This window comes from Gadus macrocephalus, chromosome 6 (genome assembly GCF_031168955.1).
Source record: "Gadus macrocephalus chromosome 6, ASM3116895v1".
NCBI lineage: Eukaryota > Metazoa > Chordata > Actinopteri > Gadiformes > Gadidae > Gadus > Gadus macrocephalus.
This window is the reverse complement of record NC_082387.1, coordinates 7,203,856-7,224,421: the sequence shown is the minus strand read 5'-3', so window position 1 is coordinate 7,224,421 and position 20,566 is coordinate 7,203,856. Positions and strand designations below refer to the sequence as shown.

The following is a 20,566-nucleotide window of genomic DNA, read 5'->3' as shown; positions in this document are numbered from 1 at the left end:
AGGCGGGGCTTAGGTTATGACGTAACCAACTTTTTTTACTACTTCAAAACAGGATTTATTTTATGAATAAATTCCCCATTAAAATGTATGCCTCCTGTCCTCAATTTGTAAAGTCACAGGTCACACACACACACACACACACACACACACACACACACACACACACACACACACACACACACACACACACACACACACACACACACACACACACACACACACACACACACACATTGCGCAACAAATCAAAACGCCTCCATACATTCAGTGCTATGCAGTAGTAAGAAAAAGACAGTAGACAGCCTTCTTTTTTCTGTTGAGAAAGCCTATATAATGTGAATACAATGCATTCTTCATCTTGTAGGCCTAAGCTATAATTGCCATCAAAATGAGTGAGCAAGCAGGTCCAATCATATTTTAATCATTGGAATCGTTTCTGACTCCTCATCTCTTTACGGCCGCTGGGTGTCGTTGTCCCTCACTAACTCCCACATGATGTCATCAGGGTCTTCTGCGCTTAATAGTTTGAGGATTTAAATGCAGTGGTAGTATGGATCACGCCTAAACCAGTTCTTAAATACGTGTAAGTAAACAAATTAAATATGGTATTATACATTCTATATGCGAAAATGTAGGTCTATTTAAGACGTGTTTCATAAAAATCCACATTGTTAGTTAGTGGGCTATATTATGCCTATTGAACAGTAGGCCTACCTTATTGTAAAGCTGTCATTTTACAGTTCACACCTCAATGTAAACAATGTCACAAACTGTCCATCCGTTGATTTGGTCAGACAATTTCGGCACACTACTATGAAGCTCATTAGAAACGAAATCACTGTTATTCTCAAACGATGGATTTACCTACTGATCGATATCTTGAGCGTCCTACGTAGTGGCGTCATATCACTCAACAGTGGTTCCGCCTCAGCCTAACAGAGGGGCCGGACAGGCCACGGAACAGGCGAACCTGATAACAAACCACTCCCATTCAAACCATCCTTTCATTTTTTTTTGGCAAGAGAGCGAACGTCAGTCGTGTTGACTAAAGATCATCGTCAGAAACGGGCCCGTTGACTCGGTCCTGTTCTAATGCAGTGAACGGCGGACCAGCCACTGCGTTATCGGCCAACATTGATTCGGAGTGGGACTACGGAGCGGAACCGGGGATGGCATCGCTCAGCCTGGGGCTGCATCTCGCCCGCAAACGGGGATCTTTCCGCAGCGGAGCGGTGGAGAGAAGGAATCTTCTTACTGTATGCAGGTAAGCATCAATTATAAATATGTTGACGATCGGTGATTGGTCAAGTTTTGTGAGAATGAGCATTATGTTAGCTGATGGGGATTCATATCCAACTTGCGAGGGCATCATTTTGATGACATCAGCCACTTATCTCCCCCACGCAGATATCTTTCTCTGACGTTAACAGAATTGGTTCTGGGGTTTTAAGATCAACAAACAAACCACAGCAGAAGGGAAATATTGCTAGCTGCTCTATGATGTAAATACTACTTTACATCGTTCTCTCTCTCTCTCTCTCTCTCTCTCTCTCTCTCTCTCTCTCTCTCTCTCTCTCTCTCTCTCTCTCTCTCTCTCTCTCTCTCTCTCTCTCTCTCTCTCTCTCTCTCTCTCTCTCTCATTTTCATATATATATGTCCTATCTCGTACACACACAAAGTTTATCCACACCCTGCATTTAGAATGACCACGCAGCACCCATTCACAGGTAAATGCTACCTGACCATCATTAGTCAATCTATGGTAGTCCGCCTTCCCATTAATGCATCTGTATATCCAATCCAAATACGGCTTCGTTATCAAATGTGCATGGGTTGGATTAGAGCAGTGAGCTTGCTTCTGAAGAGCATCAGAATACACTCAACCTTGTCCATTTACTCTTGATTTCTGCCTAATTGACAAAACCCCTATTAGGTAAAGTCAGTGCACATGGTGGGCTGCACTTCTAACTAGATAAATGGCTGAATGCCAAATAGTAAATTAAAGCATCTTGCTTATACTGGAGATGATATGCTATCAATTCCAGGCGCTAGCTGGTGAAATTATATTGATTAGTGTTTTATATTTAGGATCATTCCTGCTGTTGTTGTTGTTGTCGTTGTGCAACACGTTCTGCGTGGTGACAAGCTGGGCCGGTTATGTTCTCATACTCAGGTTTTCTGTGAAGACCTTGCTCGACCGCTCTTGTTTCGAGACGATAGATGATTCGTCTCCAGAATTTATCAATTTTGTTTCCATCCTGGAGCACATTTTCAGTCACAGGCTCAAAGGTAACGTACAGACCACTCCAGTACACGTCAATCATCCTTCATTATCCCAAGGGATGCAAGTAACTGCATTCTTATTATTATTTAACAACTAGACACACGCTACACAGGTGCAATACAGACAGGAGATATGAAGTCTAAATGTGTGATTAATACTGTGTCTCTCTCTCTCTTTTACTCTCACTCTCAGGCCAGGTGACATGGTTTGGCTATGAGAGCACCCGAACCTTCTGGGATTATGTTAAAGTGGCCTGCAATAAGGTCCCACACAGTTGCATACGTAGCATTGAAAGCATGGAGAATGTGCAGTCGTCTCGGGCGAAGGTAAACATCACGACTAAAGAGTCCACAGGATGACCTGAATGAATGAGTCATTGTGAATGTGATTTTTTTTCCTTTGAATAAATATTGAAAGGCAGAAAAGCAGGGGAAATTGGGGAATGTTAACTAAATATGAGGTATTCTTGCCTCTAGTCAACTGATTTATTTTTTTCCAAACTGCAACAAACGCATGCACGCAAAGACACACCACAAACACTCTATTGTGAATGGTGTATTATTTTTGTGGTTGTTTTTGTCAGGGGTTGAGGCAGACTTAGTACGACCGTTTTGTTGCACAGTCGAACATTATACTGAGCCTTGTGGTCATGAAATGTACTGTTCATAAATTATTGTCTGATGAAAACGCCACAAGAGACAACAAGAGTCACGCACGTTTTCTTTCGAATGCAGTGAGGTAGGCTGCCGTGGGACCCTCTACTACAAAGGTTGGTCCATCTGTGGGGGGTCAGGGTAGTACAGGGTCAGGGTTGTAGGGTCTGGGTGCTGTTACTGATTCATACTAATTGGTCCTGTCCATTTGATGTCATTCATGATGGTAAATAATCCTAATGAACTCTTTCTTTCTTTCTTTCTTTCTTTCTTTCTTTCTTTCTTTCTTTCTTTCTTTCTTTCTTTCTTTCTTTCTTTCTTTCTTTCTTTCTTTCTTTCTTTCTTTCTTTCTTTCTTTCTTTCTTTCTTTCTTTCTTTCTTTCTTTCTTTCTTTCTTTCTTTCTTTCTTTCTTTCTTTCTTTCTTTCTTTCTTTCTTTCTTTCTTTCTTTCTTTCTTTCTTTCTTTCTTTCTTTCTTTCTTTCTTTCTTTCTTTCTTTCTTTCTTTCTTTCTTTCTTTCTTTCTTTCTTTCTTTCTTTCTTTCTTTCTTTCTTTCTTTCTTTCTTTCTTTCTTTCTTTCTTTCTTTCTTTCTTTCTTTCTTTCTTTCTTTCTTTCTTTCTTTCTTTCTTTCTTTCTTTCTTTCTTTCTTTCTTTCTTTCTTTCTTTCTTTCTTTCTTTCTTTCTTTCTTTCTTTCTTTCTTTCTTTCTTTCTTTCTTTCTTTCTTTCTTTCTTTCTTTCTTTCTTTCGTGCTACATGTGTGCAGGGAAGGGCATGGATCAGGGTGGTTCTAATGGAGAAAAGATTTTCAGAGTACATCTCCACTGCCCTGCGGGAGTTTAAAACATCCAGGTCTGGTTTTTCTTGGTACACATGCAAGTGCCAGCTTAATGGTAGATTGTAAACAAAAAGCATGCAATACCAATATTAGCATTAAGCCAGTAACAATAAAGACTTTACTGTTTAAACTTCCTCATACCCCTATGTCCCATCTTACCATTGGACAGAGACATTGTTGGTTATGTGAGTGCTTCATCTGGGTCTGAACATGTTGGTTCCAGGAGGTTCTATGAGGAAGGAGCGATCATGCTTGGAGAGGAGGCTGGCCTGTTGGCTGACACCCTGATTGGCCTCAACACCATAGACTTCAGGTGCAGTTCTTGTTGTCGTTCTGCCTGCTGATGTAATTCACCCCCTTTTTGCGGTTTTGTCATCACAAAGGCCTCTCTGGGTTCCATGTCAATATCTTTTTTACCATGACTGTTTGATTTTTTTTGTTTGTCCGAACCAACCTTAATTTTTTTAAATTGTCCAGGATGTTTGAAATTGGCAAAAAAAATAAAATTCTAAATAGCTTCTTAACACTACAGCTATTAATTGAGGTAGCACCCTCACAGCAGACCTCCATTACCGCGCAGCATTCTTGTGCGTAACTGATCTGATAATCAGAGATTGAATATAGACCATAGAATCCCCTTCACTATTGTAATAAATGTGATTAATCAGCTGATGCAATCTTGCATTGAATAGGGGGTTAGTGCATACAAAAAACAGTAACAGTTTCCTTTTTAATTTCCGTCCATTTGAATGTCCCTTCTCTTCAGCTTCTGTCTGAAAGGAGAGGGGCTAGATGGAGCGTACCCCTCTGTGATCGACTACACGCCCTACCTGAAGTTCACCCTGAAGTAAACAAAAGGCTTTCAAGTCTCACTGCCCACATACTCCTAAATCAGAATTACAAGACAGTGCCCTAACATGGTGCTATGCTGTGTGTGTGCGTCCATCAGTGCAGACAGTATCAGTAGTGATGAGGACGAGATGAGGACTGTTGGGAGCAGTGGCAGTGAAAGCAGCACTCCTGACAAAATGGCCACGGCAGCCGACATCTTTACTGAGCAGAGCAGCCTGGTTACCAAATGCAAACGCCTCGAACAAAAGTACCGCATGGTGTTGGAACAAAAGGTAGGTTGTGTGTGTGTGTGTGTGTGTGTGTGTGTGTGTGTGTGTGTGTGTGTGTGTGTGTGTGTGTGTGTGTGTGTGTGTGTGTGTGTGTGTGTGTGTGTGTGTGTGTGTGTGTGTGTGTGTGTCAGATCAGATGCAATCATGTGCAGATAATGATTGCCAGATTTAACATTTACTTTGAATGATGTCAAGAGTTAAATAATTCCGGTTTTCAAAAAGGTAAAGGTCGGGATGATCTTTGGAGAATTAATGCAGGTGCAACAAGCAGTGCATATGCGTTGATAAAAAATCAGCTTCTCAAGAAAATTTGTGCTGTAGGTGGTGTTGTTAAAATGCACGTGTGTTTCCGTCGTGTGTCTGTGTATGTCCTTCTCATCTCAACTCAGAGTTACCTGGAAGACCTGGTCCGCCTGCGTGAAGTCCAACTGTCCAAGTCAATATCAAACAACTCGGCTCTAGAACAGCAGCTGGCAGACACACACTTATCTCACAGCATGGAGAAGGAACAGCTTGAATACATTATACTCGAGCTACAGAACCAACTGTAAGTGTGCTCTGTTTCCTATGTGTGTGCGTCAGTGCGTGTGTTGGAACGTGCGTGGACAACTGTGTTCGTGTGACCTCACTGATGGCTGGCTGGAGATGGTATGACAGCAGGTCCAATGTGGAGTTGACATTCAGAACACAGCTGGGGGCGTTGAGGTGCATGTGTGTTTGTGGCCTGCTTGTTCACGAACACTTAAAATATGTGGGCAATTTCAACTTTTAAACTCTGCATTTTCAGTGCTTTTAGATATCTTCACCTCTAAAAGCCCCTTTGATCGATATTTACATTTAAATATCAATCACATGTCTGCAATGTGATAATCTACATGATTTTCTAATTGAGGTAAATCATGACGGATGACAGATCAATCTCTTCGCGTCTATGCCTGTCTTGGAACATGCAGAAAGCCTTTCTCCCTAAATTACAGATTGTGAACAAATAAAATGTGACTAATATTAATCATTCAGAAATCAGTGTCTTGGCGGGGTGATCCCCTCTCCTTTTCCACCCACTCCTCTGTCTCTCTCCTCTCTCCTGTTCACAAAGGACCAATTACCATACAAACCAATGTAGAATCAGGTCACTGTCAAAGCTGTCAGTCCCCTACCTCCACAGGACCGTCCTGAAGAACAACGACCTCCGCTCCAGACAGGAGCTGACGGCCCACCTGACTAATCAGTGGCCCTCTCCTGGTACCTTAGATGCCAGCGCTGTTGCCTTGGATACCCTGCTCTTCAGGAAAAGCACGGAGCCGTGGGAGGAGTAGGTGAACCAGGTCCTATCATGCTGTCTCAATAGATCTAAGTCTGGATAGATCAGTGCTGGATAGATCAGTCTACCAGCCTACCCAGTGGACTGAAGTAAACGTTACTCATCTATCCTGCACAGATCTAAGTGGACACGCCCACTAGTGATGTCAGAAGGGGCAGACTTTCAAAACGGCTTAAGGGCTAATCACACTCACACCTGGTGGTATAATATGTCCCCTTTAATATTCACCTCCCTCTTCCCCTCTGTACTCTCATTGCAGAAAGAGCTTCCAGAGCCTGGAGCAGCTGTCTGTCAATATGAGTCTATCCCAGACGTCTCTGGACCCTGCGCAGAGCCCCGGCGCGGAGACCAGGCCCGCCGGGGAGCACTGGCCACATCACGGTGCGCAGGACTGCAGCAGCACATTGGTAACGGCTAATGGACCCTGTGTCCCTGAGATGATGATGGTTAACCCTTTGTGTTCCCTGTAACGCAGCTAAGGAGGAGACGCCCTCTCTGCGAGGCCTGTGTGGCTCCTTGACCTCAGTAGCCAGCTATAAGTCTCTGGCCAGCCTGAAATCCAGCGAATGTTTGGCCAGTCCTACCACAGAGACAAGCACCCCAGGCCTGACCCCCTCCTAGGAGATGGACACGTGGAGAGCAGTCAGGCCTTCCTTCATACAATCTTCAAAAACAATGGTTCCACTGATCTGAGTGGTATTATTTGTGTTGGAATCTGTGACAAGTAGGACTCAAGGGGTGTTAAACCATGGTGACTGTAAAGGTGATGGTGCGCAAGAATCTGCCTTTGCATGTAGAGTTTGTAATAAATAGTGTTGAGATGATCTCTAACCACATGTTCTGTGTTGCATTCAGCTGTAAGACACCTTGTGGGAGGCTTTATTTGACGTGGTTAATTGGTGTTGTCATCTGTGGTTCATCACATTGTCTCCTCACGCCTATCTTTTCTTAAAGATAAACATTGAAGTCAATCCAAAGTTAGCACAGCAACTTTTTACTACCGACGACCTATTTAAGAGAAAAATAATTTAACAAAAAAAGGTGTTGAGGTTGGGACATATTGCAAAATTGTTCCCATATCAGATGTTGCACTACAAAGTCCCCTCTGTTTGGCCACTTTTAAACTGTTCCTTTTATCTGTGCTCGTTTGGATTCGATGTTGACTCAGCATTTTTTCAGCCATTTAACAATTTATCTGTCTATTGAAGTATTGAACTGTTTGGTTCTCAGGTAAATATCACAAGCCCTGATACTCCGAGTTATAATTTGGGGAGGTGATTGCACTGACTGTATTATCTTAATTCAGAAATTTACACATTTTTGCTTTTATATACAACTTTCTTTATTCTTAGTTGTTTTTTTTAACCCAATTGTCCTGAAGGAGTAACTTAATAAATGAAGTGCCATCACATATAAAGATTTGTTAGGACAGGGTTTATGACCAGTTGTGGACTTGGAGTGAACTTCTACCTTTTGCCTTTAGCTAATCACAGCGGCCATTTGCACCTAGATTGATTGAATGTGCTTAGTTATTTTTTCTGTCTGTTGAAATAAAATGTGAACCAAGTCGATTGCTATGATATTGATTCCTTACTATTTTATCATTATAAATATGATTAGCCCATTCTGGGATAAACACCTTTATGTTCTGTTATGTTCAATTACATATTCAAATTATACTTTGCTTATTTATTATGTGTTAAAAATTAGAAATGTAAACATCTTGAGTAAAGAAAAACACATTTATTTAATTTAAACCTAATCAGATTTGGAAAATAGAATGACTCAAAGACGTGTGCTCATAATGGACCGTGTGGTCCAGTGGTATCTTCATAACGTCTGCCCCTTCCACTCTCCCATATATCAAAGGAAATGGGGCATTGACAACAAGCAGTGAGAGCAACCATTTATGGTTGCTCTCACTGCTTGTTGCCATTGCCCTATTTCCCTGTTCTCCAGGGAAATGGGAGGTTCTTTAGTCTGCATCAACTAGTCTACATAAATCACAGCTTGCATCATACCCGACTCAGAAGGACTCTTAACTGGTATGCATTGATCATCAAATCATGATAAATATGCCTGTCATTCATTAACAAAACCAATCTAAATATATGCAATAGTTTTCTTTTGGCACTCGCTTGCAAAGGACCAGCTCAGGCAACATGGGCTCACATGGGCTTTGCATCAGTCAATCAAATGCACTGAGGAGCGGGGGCGAATCAGCTGTTGCCAGGCTGAAGCCGAACCAGTCTGGTCTCCTGGTTCTGCTTGTGGAAGAAGGCCTTCCCAAACTCATAGGTGCTGATCATAATGGCACAGGCCGGGGCCACCTTGATTAGCCTGGGCAGGAAGCCTGTTAACGAGAGGTTGAGGTGAGAAGGGTTGGCAGACCATCGGTGGGTCAAATCACGTGGCTGAAGCTTCGTATCAGTACCGACCTGCGAACAGTCCGCGAGGGCCGCTCTCGGCCACGATCCTGCTCATCACGCTCCATGTGGAGCTGGAGCTCTTGCACAATGACACTGACAAGAAAGAGACGCTGCTGGTTAGCAAAACACACAGCTCTATTGAGGGTGACTTTGTAAAAAACAAATTGTTGCCTTCCCTCCATTACTAATCAAAATCCAATAAAGAATGAACAAACAGAGGCCTAATTGTGTAATTACAATTCAGTGCTTGTAACTCTCCAAGCTCGACCTGCCGTCGAGTCTTGACCACGTCAAATGGTAAAGTAGCTATAGAGGCAATCTGAAACAGAACACACAAAGTAAATGATTGAATTATTACTTGACTATGAAATAGTGTCTAATTCTGATTGGGTGGTAAGAGCTCACTCGAGCGACTCACAGCACCAGATGCAGCCCCGGAGAGGAAGGTGATGGCAAACGTGGCTTCTGTGGTGTTGTTCCGCTCGCACAGCCAGGCTTTCCCCTTCTCGTAGTTGTACCAGTACATGGCGGAGAAGGGCACGTCCCTGAGCAGCGTGGGGCCCCAGCCCCTCCACAGAGACAGCCACCCGGCGCTCTCCACCGCCGTGCGGATGCAGGTGCCCAGCTCCCTGTAGGACTGCTTCTGAGACTGGAGCTTGGTGCGGATCAGCTCCAGGGGGCTGATCACCGTCACCGAGCCTACTGAAATAAGACAGGATTGCTGGTTAGGCCTAAAGGCTTTGGATTCACACCCCAATGTCTACCTTGAGCCAGATGCCTAGCCCTTTCTGATTCCTGCATGTATCTGAATGGAGTACCTGGTTTTTCACTCTGCTGGGGGGGCATTTATTTGTCCCTGACCATCTGATGGTAACACAAAAGCCGGATCATTTTAAGAAGGGCGGAAACCTTTTACATAACCTCATGTGTCACATCTGGACCATAGGAAGGGTTAACGTTGTGTGTGAGCAAACAATGGTACATTTAAAAAGTTTAGATTTAGATCTGAATCTCCATGTGATGTTCCTGCCAGGGTTTACCTTATTAAAGTCGATTTTTCCACATCAAGAAATATCTTAAAGGGGACCTATTATGCTTTTTCGACTTTTATGACCTAAAAACGTTGTTATAATGATTGATAGTCATATTTAACCATACACAAAAAACGAAACGAGAGGAAACTCTTCCTCTCATCTTGGCGCTTTCAGCATTCTCTGTCAACGAACGGTTTCGTCCTTCTCCGCCCCCTCGCCCCCCTCCTGCCAACCCAACTCCGTTGTGATTGGTTACCTTCCTTGAAGCACGCGCACGGGCAGATTTGACCAGGCATATGGGGCCGCGGCAGGAGTGCATCTACGTAGATGATTTCCCGGAAATGTGAATAAGTGAATGCAAACTTTGTCCCGAGTGTTTAGCGCTCTGCACAGCCACCCCAGATTGTCAGCAGGGAATACGTCGAAATGCCTGTACGTCATTATTTGACAATTTAGTATGGTTAAACATGACTATCAATCATTATAACAACGTTTATAGGTCATAAAAGTCGAAAAAGCATAATAGGTCCCCTTTAATTGATAAAGAAATGATTCTATCCTGTTTAGCATTGTTCCATAGATGCAAGCTCACCTCTAGCGATAGCTCCAGCAAAGAGAGGAGCCATTTCCGTTTGGCCCTCCATCCTGGCCTTCAGGGCCACACACAGCTGGTCATAACATGTGAAGTAGATCACAGTCGCCGGGACGGCCATCACGCTGCATCACACACAACAGACTAATTCAAGTAAATCCTGGCACACACCAATCCTAGCAACCCAATACATGTGTTCTGTGGTTGTGTGCATCGGTAGAGTTCAGACTCACAGGGTTGGAGGGAGACCGCTCCAGAGGGACTTGATTCCTTCATGTCGTATAATTTTAATAAAGGCATCCTGCAGAGACGGTATACATGTGTAAAGAAAAGCATAGCATAGGATAGTGGTCATAGGCATTATACAACTTGAATCATAGGAAGCATTAAAAAAAAAAAATGCTAATGCTTAATACTAATGCTTGCAGGTCATTCAGGGCCAGTGCTGGGGGCTCCCCAGTAAATGCACTGCAAATCAGTTTCAATATGCAGAGGACAGGTTTGTCTCTTCAGTGCATGACCAGCAGGTTACCGGGTAACCATATAAGCCAATAAGAGATTAACCATGCAATAGCATCTGTTTAACCTAAAAAGGGCTGCAACAACAAATCGATGACTAAAAGCGTTGGCAACGAATTTGGTCATCGATTCGTTGAGTCGAGCCGCGCGATTAATCACTCGTAGGCGCGGCACTGCTTTTAGAGCCAGCCGCCGACAGGTTGGTTCATGGTTCATGCACGCAAACAGCGAGCTTAGGTGTGAGCGACCACAGCTTGGATTTTGGTCATATCTTAACACTGGACTGTAGGCCTATATAAAAGTGTTGTAGCTTCAGTCTTTGGGTTAAAAAAACTCCCTCAACTCAGTATCCGTCTAGTCCAACCAAAAACTCTTTTCAGCTGCTGCTGCTGCAGACGGTGTGCAGACGGGCTCGAAATCGGCACCGCGTGCATCAACAGTCATTCAAAGCAGCGGTAGTAGCCTAATCACACAACCGGACGGTGTAGAAAGTCCCGCCAGTTAAAAATAGTAATCCAGGTTTTTAAATCCATGTTAAAATCGGCAGGATATAGAGCTAGTTATCTTAAAAATAGTAATCCAGTTTTTAAATCCATGTTAAAATCGGCAGGAGCTAGTTAGCTTACAAAAAAAGTAGCAAACTGCGTCAAAAATTCAGGTCGGCTCAGTAATATGATGGATGTGTTCAAATGCAACACAAAAAAAAGAAAAGTGAGAATTTGGCGAAAGCTTGTTTTACCAGCAATACAAAATAGATAGTAAAGATGGAATTATGACCTCTTTAAGGTCCTATCTTGAGCTATGATCATCTTATTAGCAATTAAAGCAACAATCCAAGTTCTATTTCAACAAAATAATAGAAAAGTATCAATAGTGGTATCAATAAAGATCTTATCGGTTAACCGGTTAACCATGGACATCCCTTATATACTGTATATACATGTATATCATACACTGTATGTTTTTTTTGCGTTATCCCAGCTATGTTTTTTTTTTTTTTTATCATTTAATATTACTTTTGATAGTTCCGGGACGTTGGAGCAATAACCTGGTGTTTTTACACTTCAGTCTGCACTGTGAATTTGAAGTAATGTTCAGTTTTTGAATAAAGATGAGGCAATTATAAATGTTTATTTTTTCATCTGATTCATCGATTAATAAAAAAAAAAAGTCAACAGATTAATCGATTATTAAAATAATCGTTAGTTGCAGCCTACAATACAAAACAATGTACCCCAGGCAGGGTAGTTGACATTACTGAAGGGAGATTAACCCCTATTTGAATGAGGATAATTTACCAGTGTACCGCTGAAATGACCAGGAGCCTTGTACCAGACTTTCGAGTTGCCGTTTTCACACAGACATAAGTGGTCCATGAGGCCATTGCAGTAGACAAAACATCTGCCTGGAAAAGGTGGACAAGTCATTGAATAATCTCATTTACATTTACATTTAGGGCATTTAGCAGGCACTTTTATCCAAAGCGACTTAGAATAAGCACATTTGTCCCAATAATGCCATATTCTGATATAATCATATTCATGTAACATCAGGTCACATTGTAAAACATAGATTTTCATTATACCTTTGAGAAATGGATTGTGTTGTGCTTGAAGTCTGATCTTCACAACATCCAAAGGTGTAACTGAAAAACAAAACCTGGAATATGAGCGTCTGCACAATAATATTTTTATATGTCTCCTTATATCACACACACACACACACACACACACACATATACACACACACACACATATATATATATATATACGTTAATCATGTGCACACATGGCAATTAAATCCGACTCCACTTCTTAGCTGACAAAACTTCCTTGAATAACACTAGTGTTAAACTATTCTATACTTTCTATATTACTATACTAGGCTACTAGATACCCTACTACGCATGTACTGAGTACTCAGGAAACGACCAGAGACAGTCATTAGGATTGAATCTACTAAAGTAGTTGAGTTGATTATTTTAACCAAAGCGACGTCCTTACTGGACAGGGACAGGTTATGTTGCTACAGGCAGAGGACATTTGAGATCGAACCCAGAAGCCTTCAGCATGGGGCTCGGTCTCCAATGTATAAGAGTAGCATAATAATATAATATTATATTATACTATAAGAGGAGGTGAACCAACTCACCGAGGAGTGAGGTGAGGATTGCTCCTGAGCAAGATGACACCATCTGCTGAACTGGAGTGATCCCACCAGGGGTAATTTCATGGCATTTACTGGTCATTATATTGTCCTGGATATCGAACAATTTAGTACCCTAACGTCACGAATTAGAACTCATTTGAAATAAGTTGATCCATACTGATATGATACGATTGATTGATCCATAAATGTTATGGTGCGCAGTTCTTCAGTATCCAGTAACAAGTGTACAGTATTTAAGCATAAGTATACAACCTCGAGTTGCTGGTTAAATCGCCTTACGTTTATTATGCAATTTGAAATTGCTAGTTGCACTTTCTTTACTATGTTCCTTCTACAGATATATAATTGGATTATATGTATGGCAACAACAAATATTGACTTACATTTATTAAACAAATAAATAATTGTATGATGGCTGCAAGCAACGTAACTCTCTTTGTATTTATTTGTTTTGTGTGGAAACCTCCTATCTCAATCCAAAATACAGCCGATCTAGGGTGGCCAGATCGGTTCCTTTATCCACGAAATCAGCTATTTACTTTTATATATTTGTGAGTTTTACCCCAGTGACAATCTATGGTCGTTAATGTTCAGAAATTAAAATTGATTATTCATTATTTCAGTTGTGATAACCAAAACAACAGGTACAAAATGTACACCTTCCACGATTTAGCTCGGGATGCATGAAGCTTTCAAACCAACCTGGCAACCAGGTGTTGTGTGATTCAAAGCGGGAAACGGAAGTTTTCATTTCGTAAACCTCATCCAGAGCAAGTTTGAAATCGTCGAACCGACTCATACAAAAAAGTGCAAACAGCGGTTATTGTTACCATGGCTATTCCCTTTTCTCCCCAGTCATTTTTATTTTTTAGCTGGCTCTAAATCCGTTTTTATCAGGCTCACGTTACATATTGACATGGTTCGCATTGAGTCATGACTCAGGAGACACCTCGGGGACCAGAGACCTTTACTTGACAGAGACCTTTACAGCGAGGTTTTCTTGACAGAGACCCACTGAGACCTCTACAGAGAGTACACGAGGGACGCGAACCGACAACCTCCCGGATTCATGTGAACCTTTTGATAGCCGAGGTTTCATGTTACCTGGCATATCGCGGTAGGACGGAGGCGATGTTCATCCAGATGACAGTCACCTTCATGTTAAAAGGTCAGGCTCCTCCGTCTTAATTGCCATTCAAATTGATCTGTGTAATTAATTGTATTAAAGCTACATGGATTAATTTTCATATTCACGCTGATATTTTGTCCGTTTCATGTTTGTATGTGATGCACTTTGTGTCAGGTAGCACTGAGCCATGCCAGGCCAGCAGCATGTCTGTGCCAAACCGTTGTCTGGGAGAGTGTTTTATCTGGACCTGCCGTCAAACCGGAGAGCCCAGGCCCTGGAGAACGACATCACACTGCTTGGAGGGGTGAGACACCCTTACTGCTGTCAAATCAGTATAATAACTGTTTATTCACAAGCCTTTTCCTTAGAATAGGTCTTAATCTCAAATCTTAAACGTTTCCTTCTGGAAGGAGTTTGTTTATTTTAAACAAATGATATTGTTACTTATGCTTGTTGTTGTTGTTGTTGTTGTTGTTGTACTGATGCTGGGTGAGCTCAAAAGGGCATTTATTATTACATTCCTTGCAATAATTGCTAGACAGGTCTGTTACTTGATTGACTGAATGTAATGTACGTATTGCAGATCATATTTAATAACATGGTGTCATTTTACTCAAGACGGTTGAGAAGTTCTTCAGTAAGGAAATAAGGTACCTGGTGTCCAACAAGAGGGAGGCCAAGTATGTGGAGCGCCTTAGACGTGAGCTCGCTGTCCCCAGCCCCGATTCGGGACCGAGTTCCCCTTTCCCCCGCCAGACGGTCCACCAGCCCGCCGGAGGCCAGAAGGCTCGTCTCAAATGTGGATCTCAGGGTCAAGTTGATTCTGTGAGTTTGCGTTGTTACGTGAACCAAGAACGTTTTTTAATTGTGGCGCATACATTGCAATACATTGTTCTGATTAAGGCTTTATCAAAGTCTAAACTTGTTGATTTGAAGCTTTAAATACACTGTATTGTTTTTGCAGGTGGCTAAGAGTCGCGGGAAATCTCTGGTGGAGAGAGTGGTTAAAGAGCAGGTGGGTCCCCCGATGCACTAGACATTACTTTGAACTGTAGGCAGGCTTACTATTATAGGATCAAATAGCTCAGTAAGCTTCCATGTGATGCACTTATGTCGCCGATATGTTATTGCAGCACAAAAACTGAAAACGAGAATTTAATTTACGATTAAGTGTTCTTATTGTTGCAAATGCAATCCTTCAGTCTACATACAAATTCAGAATATGTTGCATTAGAACATTTGAGGGCATTATTGGAGTTACATTTATAATGATTTGTAATACTGTATTGCTGTTATATTCAACAGTAGTCCATGTTCTGTCAGTAATCTGCAAAGCTAACTAAAAATAATCACATTGTTTCTTGTATGTGCAGCGAAAATCAGGTGTCTGATTATGCACAATAGGTTGACTGTGTGCTTGTTGTTCACAGGAGAGGATACAAATTAATAAGACCCTATCAGATGCTCTGGAGTGGGGCGTGAAGGTCCTTTACATTGATGGTTAGTTGCACTTAAAATGTTAAACTTATTCTAGTATACAGGCTGACAGCTGACTTGTAGTTTTTGAAGATCATGTTCTGATTTTCCTTGATCTGATTTCAGATGTTATCACATATGTGGAAAAGAGGAAGAAACTGATTATTCCCAGCCAACCTGTTACTAGTGCTGTCAAAAAAAGGGTATGTAGTTGACAGTGAAAACATTGTAGCAAGTAATAAAGCACTGAAGCAAAGTTCTAAAAACAATTCTGAAATCATTTTTTATTAGACGTTTCATTTGTTTTGTAGACTAAACCTGAATCCAAACCTAGACCAGGCTTTCCAAAATCCCAAGGTGAACATTTAACTATCTACTGTGCAATTATTCTGTTTGCGGTCCTACACATTCTTGCTAGGGAAAACGTCTATCACTTTGTTCATTTAAAATTCTTTAACTCCATTTCCAGCCCAACGGATCAATACACCCTTCATAAAGGTTGAGGACACAAGCAGGTGAGAGAATGGGTTAAAATAAACAAATAGTAAATCAATTCAAGTCAAACATAAGCTAGTGTGATGAGACTGAAATATGTTTTGAAAGCTTATTTTTCCCTCTGCAGACACTATCGGCCAATCTATGCTGCCATGTCTAAAATGCCTGAGATCAACATGGCAATTGCTCCTCCTTGCACTCCATTCTGTGGTGATAAAAAGGATCAACATAAAAATGGACACAGGTATGCCGATCCCGTCTCCTTAATCACTAACTACTAAAATAGTTAATGGGTATGCCAATGACAGGGTCAATTTATTTTCCCATGTGAACAATTATTAACTTTTTTCAACAACCTTTATGTTGTTATAATGTAGAAATCCATTTAGTACGCATAAGTACACAGTACTAATGTGTGGTTTCTTGGATGCAGTGAGGAGTGGGGTCATGGCAGAGCCAAGAAGAATCGAGCCAAGAAGCAGGTGGGCTTCTGTGAGTGCTGCATGCTCCAGTACGACAACCTCATCAAGGTAAGTTCAGTTATGACTGAACAGGCAGTCCCATTGTGTGTGTCTGTTTTGTTGTGTCTAGCACACTTGCAGTCTGCAGTAAGTCGAAGCTGAAACTATTGATCCACCCATTGATCCGCCACCATCAGGGCTCCAGACTTACTTTTTCACAGGTAACACTGGTGCCACCTAGCTTTTCATTTAGTAGCACCAAAACAAATTAGGTAGCACCATATATATTTTTTTGTAAACAGGAGTTCCTCTTTAGTGAAGTTGTAGGCGGTGTTAAACTTGATCATTTCTTCATTCTCCGCCGAGCGATTGCTCTCATCTATCCTATTAAATGAGGTGGGGAGGGGCTGGGAGCTTCGTGTGATGCAGCGGTCCCTGCACGTCTTATGCTTTTGGCTTTCGTTGTGTAATTTGAATGACTGCACTTTGAATTGTGTAGATCCATTTACAAAATGTGTCCTGCCTGCAACGGACGGGCCGCATGTCCTGCAGTACACACACACCATGGCTTGTCCCTCATATCGTAACCACGGGAACTGCACCAGCCATTGTTGTTGAAAACTGTACTTTTATTTTTTTTCCCCACTGCCCCCCGCCTTTTTCGCCAACCTGTCACTGTCGTCTTCAGAAGAAGAATCTGAGATTCTTGTCGCTTCCTCTGCTAACCCTTCTCCACCACCACCACCAACAACAGTAGGGGGGCAATGGATCACAAAACTCGCGGTTCGGATCGTGTCACGGTTTTTGAGTCACGGGGCGGATCATTTTCGGATCAACAACAGCAAAAAAGATAACGAGACAAATTTGACTTCAAATAAAATCTTCAAATGTGTAAAAACAAAATAAAGTAAAAAATTTGGTTCTCTATAAATAAAACTTACTTACTGTTGATACGGAGAACCGAGCGAAAAGACTGCAACCAAACATAAATATGACCGCTTCCGGTTCCGGTTCCCGTTCAAAAACAACTTGTTTATTTAGCAGCCGATCCGCGGATCACTTGCGTCCCGAACCGTGAGGGTTGATCCGTACGGATCACGGGAAACCCGTGAACCGTTGCACCACTACAACAGCCTCATTCGTTTCCTCTGGCACATTTTTCATTTTTCGAAAATAATCGACTATCGACCGCTTCATATTGTATCTGCTTTGTTTACTTTTTTGTGCGTGCTGCGTGCGCAGCAAGACTGTGCACGTGTAGTGTGCAGACCATAGACTGTAAAAGGTGCAGACAGACAGGCAGGCAGAGACAGGGAGCGAGAGAGAGTAGTGGACTCGCAGGAATGAGCCAGAAAGTAAGATTTTATTATCAACCACAACCGCGGGAGTGGGGAGAGAAAGAAAAAAAACAAAAAAAGATTTTAATTTTTCAATCGTCCTCCTGCAAGTAGCACCGGAGCGACCTCATTAAATTTTAACTCTCACCTTAAGAAATTAGGTAGGTCGCACTCTGGAGCCCTGGCCACCATTCATTATCGACCATATAACAGTGATCAGCGGATCCCCTTAAAATTGGCAGATTGCAGGAGCTGACCACGTGACTCAAAAAAAGTGTCACCGTCATTACACTAAGTCACTGAGTCCATGTTCTGTGTTTATGCATGAGAAACTGCATATTCTTCCTTTGAATAAACTAAGTTTTTTTATTATCTGAATTGTAGTTTTGGCTCAATTTATTTGTCCGCAACTTGTTTCCAGTTTGTGTGTGCAAAAGTCACTAAATAAACAATAATGAATAATGAGTCAATAATGAATGAAAATTATATATGCTTACTTGATTAACAGTTTCATAGGCTGCAGTTGTCGAACTGAAAGACCTGCCCTGTCACCGTCAATGCAATGGGTGACTTGTGAATAAACAGGAGGCCTGCAGCCTTTAAAGGGCTCTGCGCAGCGCCGCTGGACCCCTCGGCCTGCGCCACGTCACAGGAGGCCAAACGTACACACATTCTCATCATGTATGTTGGCCTTCATGCCTTTACAACAATCCAAAGCTGTAAAATCCATTATATACACACACACGCCTAATAATGACAATGGAACTGGCTCATTGCTTGGACCCAGAAAAGCGGTGCAGTCCTTTCCTCTGCCTTTGCATATACAGGCAAAGCCTATTACAGGAGAAACTATGACATTGCTTATATGTAGGGTCAAATCAGTGTTTGGCAGCCTATGGTGTTAGCCATTATAGCTCCTTGCACGGGGGAGAGTGGCGTCCTGATTCCAATAATCAGAGATCACACTGCCTCCTTCTCCTTTACTGAGGTGGTGGTTTGTTTATTCCATATCTCTACAATGTCCCTTCCATGTCCCTTCCATCCAAAAGTAGTGACACAGTCAGAAAACCGTTGGGCTCCACTCTTCACTGGTCCAAATTAAACTCCATGCTGCTTTGTTCACATGCCGTTGCGTCTGCATACATTTTATTTTTTCTGCTCATCAAAAAATCTGAAAACCTTTGCATCCAGAGATTAAGCTATTGGAAAGAGTCCTGCAGAAACCCTGAAGGAAAAATATCTCTGTAAAGATTTTGATTGAAGATTATCCTTGAGAGTAAACACATGGATTTTCAAAAATATTAATTTGATCACCATTCCTGGTTCTGTTTTTATAATGTTGAATCTATAACATGTATTTGTTTAGGTCGTTTTTGTATACAATATAGTTGAATACACTTCCCTGTACTGATTTCTGATTCCTGTCTTTAGCATGTCCAGAGTGAGAGTCATCGTGCCTTTTCCAAAGGAAATGAGTACTCGGTCCTGGACCGATTAGTCTCCACCATGCATTGTGACTTGGCTCTCTTCAAACCTAAAAACAAGAGGTAACTCAAATCCATGACATTTTCTCCACAAAATATACTGCTGGGTCCGCTCTGACAGACCTACATGTATCCAACTGAGTCCTGCTCATCTTTGGTTTGTTCTGTTCTGTCTTCAGACCAAAGTGCAGCGTCTCCTCCACCGTGGTTGTCCAAGGACCATATTGGGCAGCGCTACACAAGCCCCCAGATGCTTCCGCAACAGAGAGAAGGTGGAAGCCCTACAACCTTTCAACAGCTGCTGGTGGCAGAGAAGCCTCTCATAGACCGGTTATGGAACCCATTCCTGGTTCTGTAAAGGCATTAAGCGGTGGAGAGAGCACCTTGAGGAACCTTGATGGGAGTTCGGCCCAACCTCTACCCCGTCACACATCTCAAACTTGTAGGGCAGACTCTGTTAGAGGCCAGACTGCTGCTCAGTCGCTCCCGACTCCTACCCCTCAGGTAGAACTGGCTCCCCCTAGAGGCAGCTCTCCTGCTGTGGACTCTGCCAGACTCTCCCGGCTCAGTCGGACCAGGGCCAGGGCATTGCCACAGTATCATAAAGAATTCTCTCAAAGTGGATGTTCCTCAAGGACATTCCCTCATTCGCATTCTCTCCAGAAAACGGTGTGCGAGAGCATCCTCGGTTCTCCATCAGAGCGTCCTGAGGAAGAACCACTCTCTCAGGAGCAGGGGAAAAAGACTTGTATCCCAGAGAGTCGGGGGATTGACCTCCCCGATCAAAGACCCTCTACAGTAAGAACAATACAGAGGAAGGTCAAAGTTCAAAAACGGAAAAGGCGGAGAGTGGACATGGGTTCGGGGTGTCGTTACCAGGCCAGCTCAGCATGTGCTGTACCAGATGAGCCCTTACTCGGCCAGCTGTTTCAGTCCAGCGACTCCGTGCACCTTGACTTTCTAGGGTTTGATGATGGAGGAAGGGAAGTCTTTACACCATAGCGTTTGAAACGCAGTTAAAAAAAATACAATTGTTTTTATCTGTGGAAGAACTGTATGTCAACTGTGAAACAAGGGTTAGTGTGGCCGATCTCAAATCGGTGTCAACTGTGACTCACTGCCATTGCATAGACATGACATAGTTGACTGTCTGGGAAAGATTCAAGCATACTAAAGGCAATTAAAATTGATATTTTTTGTGGCTATTTTATAAGGCTGAACCCAGG

The 20,566-nt window shown here is 42.4% G+C and overlaps 3 protein-coding genes across 6 annotated transcripts; 2 read left to right on the top strand and 1 right to left on the bottom strand.

Annotated features, from left to right (window-relative positions):
* Positions 1–468: 468 nt before the first annotated feature.
* On the top strand, positions 469–7,795 carry rundc3b (RUN domain containing 3b). 3 transcript variants are annotated; one of them, XM_060053786.1, is made up of 12 exons: positions 469–583; positions 1,023–1,264; positions 2,174–2,289; positions 2,477–2,610; positions 3,702–3,787; positions 3,997–4,086; positions 4,540–4,620; positions 4,723–4,897; positions 5,284–5,441; positions 6,060–6,206; positions 6,475–6,596; positions 6,691–7,795. In XM_060053786.1, exons 2-12 carry the CDS (start codon positions 1,170–1,172, stop codon positions 6,834–6,836), a joined length of 1,350 nt encoding a protein of 449 aa, XP_059909769.1. In that variant the 5' UTR covers positions 469–583; positions 1,023–1,169; the 3' UTR covers positions 6,837–7,795. The 3 variants fall into 3 exon arrangements, with proteins under 3 accessions (XP_059909769.1, XP_059909770.1, XP_059909771.1); XM_060053787.1 differs by lacking the exon at positions 469–583 and having other exon boundaries at positions 623–1,264; positions 6,146–6,206; XM_060053788.1 differs by lacking the exons at positions 469–583; positions 6,691–7,795 and having other exon boundaries at positions 623–1,264; positions 6,060–6,210.
* A 143-nt stretch (positions 7,796–7,938) lies between these two features.
* Positions 7,939–13,381, bottom strand: slc25a40 (solute carrier family 25 member 40). Its single transcript, XM_060053789.1, has 9 exons — positions 12,941–13,381; positions 12,375–12,434; positions 12,088–12,194; positions 10,504–10,571; positions 10,271–10,395; positions 9,063–9,346; positions 8,882–8,963; positions 8,654–8,737; positions 7,939–8,568 (listed from the first exon to the last, which is right to left on the bottom strand). Exons 1-9 carry the CDS (start codon positions 13,035–13,037, stop codon positions 8,435–8,437), a joined length of 1,041 nt encoding a protein of 346 aa, XP_059909772.1. The 5' UTR covers positions 13,038–13,381; the 3' UTR covers positions 7,939–8,434.
* A 283-nt stretch (positions 13,382–13,664) lies between these two features.
* Positions 13,665–20,553, top strand: dbf4 (DBF4 zinc finger). Of its 2 annotated transcripts, none has more exons than XM_060053782.1 (12): positions 13,665–14,126; positions 14,266–14,391; positions 14,706–14,912; positions 15,052–15,102; positions 15,518–15,587; positions 15,690–15,766; positions 15,875–15,920; positions 16,033–16,078; positions 16,186–16,302; positions 16,492–16,588; positions 19,288–19,403; positions 19,520–20,553. In XM_060053782.1, exons 2-12 carry the CDS (start codon positions 14,275–14,277, stop codon positions 20,340–20,342), a joined length of 1,767 nt encoding a protein of 588 aa, XP_059909765.1. In that variant the 5' UTR covers positions 13,665–14,126; positions 14,266–14,274; the 3' UTR covers positions 20,343–20,553. The 2 variants fall into 2 exon arrangements, with proteins under 2 accessions (XP_059909765.1, XP_059909764.1); XM_060053781.1 differs by having other exon boundaries at positions 14,262–14,391.
* The last annotated feature ends 13 nt before the right edge of the window (positions 20,554–20,566 follow it).

Excerpts from the sequence above, each read along its gene's own strand:
- rundc3b (XM_060053786.1), top strand. The coding sequence starts at position 1,170 with ATGGCATCGCTCAGCCTGGGGCTGCATCTCGCCCGCAAACGGGGATCT. Across the intron at positions 1,265-2,173 it reads AATCTTCTTACTGTATGCAG|GTTTTCTGTGAAGACCTTGC; the intron begins GTAAGCATCAAT and ends TCTCATACTCAG. Across the intron at positions 4,898-5,283 it reads GCATGGTGTTGGAACAAAAG|AGTTACCTGGAAGACCTGGT; the intron begins GTAGGTTGTGTG and ends ATCTCAACTCAG.
- slc25a40 (XM_060053789.1), bottom strand. The coding sequence starts at position 13,037 with ATGACCAGTAAATGCCATGAAATTACCCCTGGTGGGATCACTCCAGTT. Across the intron at positions 12,435-12,940 it reads AATCCTCACCTCACTCCTCG|TTACACCTTTGGATGTTGTG; the intron begins GTGAGTTGGTTC and ends TTTGTTTTTCAG. Across the intron at positions 8,964-9,062 it reads CCGGGGCTGCATCTGGTGCT|ATTGCCTCTATAGCTACTTT; the intron begins GTGAGTCGCTCG and ends GTTCTGTTTCAG.
- dbf4 (XM_060053782.1), top strand. The coding sequence starts at position 14,275 with ATGCCAGGCCAGCAGCATGTCTGTGCCAAACCGTTGTCTGGGAGAGTG. Across the intron at positions 14,913-15,051 it reads CTCAGGGTCAAGTTGATTCT|GTGGCTAAGAGTCGCGGGAA; the intron begins GTGAGTTTGCGT and ends TTGTTTTTGCAG. Across the intron at positions 19,404-19,519 it reads TTCAAACCTAAAAACAAGAG|ACCAAAGTGCAGCGTCTCCT; the intron begins GTAACTCAAATC and ends TTCTGTCTTCAG.